The 9,353-nt window shown below is 33.0% G+C and overlaps 1 protein-coding gene across 1 annotated transcript; it reads right to left on the bottom strand.

The window, feature by feature from the left end:
- Positions 1-1,592: 1,592 nt before the first annotated feature.
- On the bottom strand, positions 1,593-6,778 carry LOC110030048 (protein trichome birefringence-like 35). The gene is made up of 8 exons (XM_020732593.1): positions 6,770-6,778; positions 6,007-6,032; positions 5,699-5,870; positions 4,690-4,889; positions 4,398-4,547; positions 3,832-3,889; positions 3,641-3,754; positions 1,593-1,664 (listed from the first exon to the last, which is right to left on the bottom strand). Exons 1-8 carry the CDS (start codon positions 6,776-6,778, stop codon positions 1,593-1,595), a joined length of 801 nt encoding a protein of 266 aa, XP_020588252.1.
- Between the last annotated feature and the right edge of the window lie 2,575 nt (positions 6,779-9,353).

Raw genomic sequence — 9,353 nt, 5'->3', positions numbered from 1 at the left:
ACAACTATATTTTTGGGGATCAGTCATCCACCTACATACAATGCCCTGATGTCACCAGATCAACACCGCTGCGCCATTTGCCGACTGAAAGCTATTTTGGTGGTTTTGCCCACAAATCCAATATGAGGGCTTATATTGGTGAATTCTCTTTGCATAAAGGGGGTCTGAACAATTTCCTTCCTCGACACTTCATTTTTCGGGAGTACCTCTCTCTAGCAAATTAGAGAACGAATTGGATAAGGGTTGTAGGAGCATTTGTGAGAGGAGAGATTTGTATTTTCTTTTCTAGTGAGAACAAAATTAAAGTGAGATTACATTGTAGAGGAAGGTTCGTGGTGGAGCAAAAGAAGTTACATTAGAAACTTGCAATCACATAGAGGAATGAAGATTCCATGAGACTTTGTAGGGTTAAGAAAAACCTGACTGTAATATGAGGCTCTAATGTTTCTTATAACTAAAAATAGAGTAATGAATAATTATCCTGGATTGTCAACATTAAACATGGGAGATTTATTGAAAAAATATTGAGGATTTGCATAATGCATTTCAAACAAGCGTGATTTCATATAAGAAAACCCAAATTAGTTAGAGATTTGTGCAAAATTAGGATTTAGAAGCATAAAAACCTTCAAAAACTTCAATCACTTTAAACTAAACATAAGGTTATTAAACTAGTAATTGGATTTATTTGAGAGATTAATCAGTTCCTCGTGGGATCAATACATGGTTACATAATTCATATATTATTTGATCAACATGAATACATACATGACATCTCATGCTTCACAGTATTTCAGGATCAATAAAACAGCCAAAGACTTTCAGTGGTAAATCTGAGGCAAAATAGTAATATGTGGATAGAATTCCATGAAAATATTACGAGGAATTTAAAATTTTAGGAAATAACTAGACATTTTATTGATAAGGTGTTTGGCTGAGTATGGCTCCTTCCAAAATTATTTAGGCACATGATTAAACATCATAATTGCATGAGCCACTTCAAGTAAATAAATGTTCAGCCTCTCAGTGACCCTATTTTGTTGAGCATCCACACAAAGTTATATGAATGATACTATGCTTAGAAAGACAATGATTAAGAATGGAATTAGAATATTCCTTAGCATTATCATTTAACTTGAATTTTGCTTTGGAATTAAGGATTATGGAATAAAAGGATTGAAACATATGATAGTTTTAAAATTTTATTCATACGAAATGTCCAAGTTTTTCTAGCATGATCATCTATAAATGATAAAAATCATCTCGCCCCGTTTATATCTTTCACCTGGGAGTGTCCCCAAATATCACTTTGAATTACAACAAAAGAACAGGGCATATATTGTAGTTTAGAATATACATGTCCGGTATGTTTTGTAAGTTGGTATATTTCATATTGATAGAAATTAAACTTTTTATTAAGAAATAGATGTGGATATATTTTTCAAAATAAACAATTTGGATGACCAAGGCGATAATATCTTAACATGACATGACTTTCAACTAAAACATACTTAGAATTAGAAAGCAGATTAACAAAATTTGAATTAGACTCAGAAATACAACTTGGCAGATGAACTTGTCTACCAATGAGATTACTTTCTTTTAACCAGATATAGACCATCATGCATCTCAATATTGTCAATCACCTTCTCCAAATCCACTTCCTGAAAATCTCAAAATTTGAAATAAACTTTAGTCAAACATTTTAAGTCACAAGTAAGTTTGTTGATTGAGAGTAAATTAAAGTCTAATTTTAGAAGAAAAAGAACGGAGAGGAGGTGAAGAACTTTTGTCAATTCAATTGATCTAGTTCTTGCAAATAGAGAGAATGAACCGTCAGCTATTCGAAATGCAAAGTGAATTATGCATGGATCGTAATTTTTTAGGACATTGATGTCTCCCTTCATATGATCTGAGAGTCTGAAGTCAAGTATCAAAAATTTTAGTATATTGCTTTGAACAATAAGAGCATGGGTTTGCTCAGTAGAGGGTTGTGGTGCTTGTCCAGAACTGTAACCATGACCTAAAATTTTCTATAGTTCCTCAATTTGCTCTTTAGTGAATGGACTGAATTATGCATTATTATTGGTTACAACAACAGTATTTATGATTCTCCCTTTCATGTCTTCTATTGGATGGCTTTCAATATCTAGTTTTATTGTGTGACTTCTAACATATTTCCTTCACATGATCGGGTTTCTTAGAATAATCACACCATGGTCATCATTTCTTGAGCTCATTATTTTAAGCACTTCTGAGTGTACAAGACTGACCCATCAACAAATGATGTGTGATTTTCTATCATAATTAACTTTTGTTTGATTTTCTCCCTTCGAACTTCTGCAAATGGCTCCCGGATGATAGGACGGAGTAATTCCAATGATTCTTCCCTTGACTTCATCTAGTTCTTTAGTGAAGTCGGGAAGAAATATGATGGTCTCCTTTTGTTCGATAATTTTCATATACAAGGCAAAGTCATCAGGGCATTTCCAAAAATAAACCTCATACATGTCGAGTTGCAACAAATGTGTGAGTGTTGAAATATTGAATAAGACACAGTTCCCCTTTTCTCAATCTCAAATAACTTAAAGGAGTTTTCCATACTAGAGTAGGTCTCACGTGCAACCTCCCATATCTTATTGGTTGTCCTATAGAGCAAAAGTTTTCTCCAATCTTTGTGGTTATAGAATTTATTAACCATATCAATCAAGTGGACATCAGTTTTTCAAGTCGAATATTTAGAATCTATCATTTTTGGAGCAGAAATTTCACCTGTGAGATGTTCATCTTTCCCTTTCCAGTAAATGTACATGAAGATGGATTACGACCAATGAAGAAAATTATGGTCATACAGTTTATGATTAGTCACTGAGTGAGATGAGTTATTAGGCACAATAGATATTAAAGATATAGGCTCGAATCTAGGGGTGAATTTCAAGAAAGAATATTATGAGGTCATATCATGATTGATCATAATAAGATTGTGAAGTTTGAATCAAGAAGACATGTTTATTATAATTTTTTTTTTTTAAATAAAGTTCAAAATTTTGTTGAAAAGATTGTTCCATGAAAAAAAATTTATTTTAATTTGACACATCCTTAACTCCAAAAGTAGGAATTGGATGAGAAACAGTATGCATGAGCTTGAGAACTATAGCTAACTAACATTGATAATTCAAAAGAGGGAGAAAACATAAGAAAGAATAAGACTGTTTAGGGGCACTTGCAGTTGTTTAAAAAAACAGCTTTGATGTTGCTGCAGAAGAAGCTATTATTCAAAATGTTATGGTGATTGTTAAAAATGTATTTTAATTTCAAAAAGTTAGGTCATGATTTTCTGACAGCCACTACACTTTGACAAGTCAGGTTAAAAAACAGTTTTCTATAATAAAAATTTCTAGAAAACAGCAAGAATGCAATTCCCTAAATAGAACTGTGGTGGCGGTCTGAAAATCAAAGCAAAACAACCAAAAAGCTGTCCCAAATGGATCTAAAGATTAGTTGAGGAACATCCCAATGGAAATTTTCTCATATGTGGATATAGTGCTTCCTAAAATAAAAATAAAAGCAGTTCCATTGCTTCAAGTTGAGTAAAAACCATTTTAAAATTTACAATACCTGCGAGATCCTTCTAATTTACTTGATCTTTCAAGACCATACCATGAAACGTTTTAAAAGGTTCTAGATTAACAGAAAAGAAAACCATATTACATACAAGAACCTCAGAAGCATAGCTAGTTAATCTTCCAATATTCTGTGAGAATTTTCCAAAGAAAGTCACAGACATTTTGTATATGATTGATGCCCAGGAGCATTTCATCATTTTCTTACAGTTAAAGACGAGAAAGCACTATTCCATAGTTCCCTAAATGTTTCGACTGATCTAGACCTTCGAGCAAAATTTTGGCACCATTTTCAGCACAGCAGAAATGTTCCCTTCTATTGTACTAAGAAAATAATAATAAATAAAATGAGCAGATGTTTAATTTTAGTAGATACTATGTATTGAGTTGGTGCTTCTAGCAAGATTAAGCGCTTGAGATTCATATCCTAATGAATGCATTAGAAGTCTAATAAGTGGAACCACAACGCACCAACCATCCATGAACTATCGCACCCAATTCTTAGCTAATATTCTAGCAACCATAAATGACATTTCAGTACATAATATACATGCGTTCAGCTTTTGTGTCGTTTGAATTTTTAAATTTTTTTCATTACCCTTACCAGTCCTAGATATATTGATAAAAATAATCAAACTCATCAAGATTCTTGCAAACAGTGTGACAAATATGCTTGCAAATTGAAGAACCATGCAAACTTGAACAGTAAAATGGTATAATTTTAGAGAAGGGACCAGATAATACTAAAAAAACGATTCTAACAGTAGAACTCACCAAAGATGTGTAGGAGACATGGTAACAAAGAATACTCGCTGCTTCAATGGATTGACGCTGGAAGAAATCCAATCTGCCCATGTCTCCAAAGCCAATGCCATAGCATCTAAGCCATCTGCCTCTTCACAAATTTCATCATCAGCATTCCATCTGAATCGCAAAGCAGCAAAAACATTCTAAGAGGTTGTGGGGTGGGGATGCGGAAGCGTAAAAAAGGTGGCATATGGGGTTTGAGATTATCAGTTTACAACTAGTTCCTTTTCAATTTCTGCTGGCATGGAAATTTACTCACAATAATTTGATTTTTGGGCCACTTCTCCACCATAAGTACGAATTGAAGACCAATATATCAGCATTTTTCCATTGAGAAGCATGCTTGAAAAGTGAATTTGGCCTGATTATCCTATAATCTAATCTATGGTTTACTGGATCATCCGAATTTGATTCTACAATAAGTGGTGCCCAGTAAAACTCAACTGTAGCATTATATTCCTGCATTGAAAGTAATATGAGGGTCAACAATAAAAAGCAAATCTGTCGAAGAAAGCACAGAATGCTGTATTTCCATTGTTAGCTTGTGAGGTCAATAATGTCCTATGGTCATTGGAACAAACATCAATTGCAAAACGTAGTGAAAACAACAGAATAAAAAAGGATTGAAAATTTTTTTTGAATCAAGGGCAACAAGCAACAAGAAATTGCTTCAATACAAATGCTGCTAGACTTTACTGCAGAATACAAGACAACTAATCTCTTATATGTTAAAGAGCCATTTGTATTATATTATAATCAGAAATGTCTAACGTGCCAAATATCAGCAGAGCTCATCAATATCTTAAAATATTTCATTTCTTGCATTAATTATAGATCATATAGAGTTATAGGAACATAGAAAAACTTCCCTAAAGAAATTTTATATTTTAAAGGTACTAACTTAAGGGTATGTAAGTAAATAAAATTTGAAGTCTGGTTATGTGCAAACGGATTAAGCATGTAGCATTCCTTTGACAGATACTAGTCAGCAAATCTCCAATACAAGGTCCTGCAGACAAAATTTATTGATATATCAATATATCATCTGAGTTCATAACAACAGTAGGAATTAACATCTTAAACTAATTTTCCTCAGCTTAGGAAGAATAAGAAAAGCCCTACGTAAAATTCATGTACTGGAGACACTTAATGCATAAAGTCATAGGGTAACATCATGGATCCCATAAGTGCTAAAATGTATCGGCCATAATATGTAATTTTTAACATGCAAAAAAGTACACTGAATATCAGAAATTGCTTTGCTTTACCTCGGCAGTAAAAATGGTTAAAGGGGCATTGGGAGACATCGATTTCTTGCCACTTGGAAGCATAGATTGCAAAAGGCACACCATGGATATCCACTGACCTCTGTTTAAGGAATCACCCACAAACATCAGCCGTTTATCTCTCAGCTTCTCCAGCATGTCGCTCCCATTCCATCTTCAACGACAAAAAAATGGATAAGAATAATAAATGGATTCTCAGATCAACATTCCTATCAATTGAGAAAAATCAGACGTCTATAATTAAAAACGGAGTAGCTCATGGAGTGACATGAAAAACAGAAGCGTATTACTTGGCCCAGAAATTCGCAACAAGAACCTAGTAGCCACAAAAAAAAATCATATACATAAGTTTCAGACCTTATATTTTTATGGTAAAAAAATCCTTAGATATGATTCTTATGAAAAAGAGAGTAAACCTTACGAACAATAGAAAGTAAAATATTTATCTATTTCTAATAATTAAGGAAAAATGAATTAAGGATTAAATTTTCATCCTTTTCCATGAAAAATGCTGGGGAGAAAGTGCAAGAGGAATTGCAGCCAATCGCACTTCAATTACAAAGGAAGACCAAGTGGACAGCTTTTGAAATGATGACTATTAAAGTTATTTAGATCGAAGAAAATGGATGAAATCCCAGCTATTTTTTGTCATTTCCAATTGCTCAAATTACTAGTATCCAACCACAGCTTAAGTGCCCAAGTCCTCGCTACAGGACAGCTTTTGAAATGATGACTATTAAAGTTGTTTAGATCGAAGAAAATGGATGAAATCCCAGCTTTTTTTTGTCATTTCCAATTGCTCAAATTACTAGCATCCAACCACAGCTTAAGTGCCCAAGTCCTCGCTACAAAAATGGTATTTAAAATTTGAAGAAGACATCGTTATCATAAAGCTAAGAGAAGCAGGAAAATCTTGGGCAAGTCATCACATGTGCGGCCAACTTCTATTCAAAATAAAAATGCATCATTCCCAAATATGACCAATTAAGCATTAATTATAACAGCATTTCACATAAACGAGCAGCATCTATTACTGGATTTAGCATAACATACCTGTCGCATGACTCTAACAAAGATTAACATCTACCCACAAAAAAAAATCTAACAAACAATGCAAAAACAACTTTGTTTTTAGCACAATCGTATAAAAAGAAAATAACATATGAACAACTAGAAAAAATCATCGTGAAATGTCATAATACAAAGAAATAAAAATCCTTAAAAACATATAACATGAACCCAAAGGAAGGATCCAATATCATAGTTAAACAACAAAAGAGAGAAGACTACTATTTGGATCGCCTTTACTTAGAATTTAGTAAAATGACGATAACTTAAATTTATCGATTATGACCAATGTTTTAAAAATCAAATCGGACCGGACAGTCGACTGGTTCAATTATGAACCAATCCTCTAGCCGGTTTTGTTTAGGCCTAAACCTGCTTCTGCAAAGAACTAGTTAGAACCAGCCAAAACTAGCGGTGAACCTGTAAACCGGAGGACCGGTCCTATTTTTGAAGAACGAGTCGGTTTTAATAATAATTAATTTTGGCTTTCCAATTTTAATCTGATAGTTGAAAACAAGAGATTTAAATTAAAAATTGAGAAAAAAACTAAAATATCAATATCTTGTCTCATATTTTTAATTTAAAATTGTATTCAGTATATTTAAAAGTTAAGCATCATAAATTAAAATGTTATATATTAAATTAGTAAAAATATTTTTATTATATCATTATAATAACCTTAAATTCAAGTAAAATAATTTTAATATTTACTATGACATCATTCTTCCGATTTTTACTCCGGTTTTAATATTCTTGATTAGGATCTTATCCAGTGTCTAAAATTCAGAATCTTCAATCCACCAAAACGTCATCACTCAAAATGCTCCTATCAAAGTCATCAAGTGGCAAAGCCTAATAGTATCTATGGTGTATCACCTAAAAGAAAAAAAGAGATACTCAGACCAACTACATCTAATCAACTAAACCGACAGTAATTGTTTCCATTATTTAGAAGGAAAAGTTGAAGCGGATGAATTCCCTATATTTATAGGGGGAAGGCAAAGGGGACAAATCCCTTGTGTGAAACCGAGTGAGCAAGTAAATGAGAGGGAGAAAAAAACTAATAAAAAAAGACAAATAAGAGATAAAAGAGAACAAGCACAGGGGAGGGGGTTGCTATCTCTGCATTGAATAATATCCTAATAATGATTGTGTGAGTCAATGAGACCAATAAAATAACCACTAACAAAAAGTACAACCACGACGACGACAAGCCTTTATCCCACTAAGTAGGGTTGGCTACATGAATGAGTGTCATATTTTATTTAATTCTTAAAAATTAAGATCACTTTTTTATGCAATATGCCCAAGTCTTTTAGATCTACCTCTGAATAATATCCTAATAATGATTGAGTGAGTCAATGAGAACAATAAAATAACCACTAACAAAAAGTACAACCACGACGACAACAAGCCTTCATCCCATTAAATAGGGTTAGCTACATGAATGCTTTTTCTCCATTGAGCCCTATTGAGTGTCATATTTTATTTAATTCTTATAAATTAAGATCATTTGTTACGCAATATGCCCAAGTCTTTTAGATCTACCTTTGAATAATATCCTAATAATGATTGTGTGAGTCAATAAGACCAATAAAATAGCCACTAACAAAAAGTACAACAGCAACGACGACGACAACAAGCCTTTATCCTACTAAGTGGGGTTGCCTAAATAAATGTTTTTTTCTCCATTGAGCCCTATTGAGTGTCATATTTTTATTTAATTCTAATAAATTAAGATCATTTTTTATGCAATATGCCCAAGTTTTTTTAGATCTACCTCTATCTTTCTTTACATAAGTTGAATCTAAAATATATACTCTCGTAACTGAATCATCAAATGGTCGACGTTTAATGTTACCAAACCATCTAAGAGGACTCTCTTTAAGCTTATCTGCCACTGGAGCTATACTAACCCTTTCATGAATAGATTTGTTTTGCATTTTTAAGTATCAAGCCACTTATCCACCTAAGTATCCTCAAATCAGCAACACTTGGCTTTGTTTATGCATCTCTTTCAAAGGCCGACATTTTTGAGCTAAAAAACATTGTAACCCTCAATGAGACCAATAAAATAGCCACTAACAAGAAGTACAACAACAACGACAACAAACCTTTATCCCATTGAGTGTCATATTTTCAATTAATTCTAATAGATTAAGATCATTTTTTATTTTTTATGCAATATGCTTTTATGCAATATGCCCAAGCCTTTTTAGATCTACTTCTAACTTTCTTAGCATAAGTTGAATTTAAAATATCTACTCTCCTAACCCGATCATCAAATGGTCGACCTTTAATGAGCAAACCATCTAAAGGGGTCTCTTTAAGCTTATTTGTCGCTGGCGCTACACTAACCCTTTCACGAATAGATTTGTTTTGCATTTTGAAGTATCAAGCCACTCATCCACCTAAGCATTCTCATATCAGCAACACTTAGCTTTGTTCATGCATCTCTTTTAAAGGCCGACATTTTTGCGCTATAAAGCATTGCAGCTCTCAATGAAACCAATAAAATAGTCACTAACAAAAAGTACAACAACAACAACGACAACAAGCCTTTATCCCA

Source organism: Phalaenopsis equestris, unplaced genomic scaffold, assembly GCF_001263595.1.
Source record: "Phalaenopsis equestris unplaced genomic scaffold, ASM126359v1 Scaffold000640, whole genome shotgun sequence".
In the NCBI taxonomy this organism is placed as follows: Eukaryota; Viridiplantae; Streptophyta; class Magnoliopsida; order Asparagales; family Orchidaceae; genus Phalaenopsis; species Phalaenopsis equestris.
The sequence above is the reverse complement of the archived record's forward strand: the minus strand, read 5'-3'. Positions and strand labels throughout refer to the sequence as shown.

Bases quoted from the DNA above. Each gene is read 5' to 3' on its own strand.
- LOC110030048 (XM_020732593.1), bottom strand. The intron at 3,890-4,397 runs GTGAGTTCTACT...TTTTGCTCGAAG, and splicing joins ATGTCTCCTACACATCTTTG to GTCTAGATCAGTCGAAACAT. The intron at 3,755-3,831 runs GTAAGAAAATGA...AAATTCTCACAG, and splicing joins GTGCTTTCTCGTCTTTAACT to AATATTGGAAGATTAACTAG.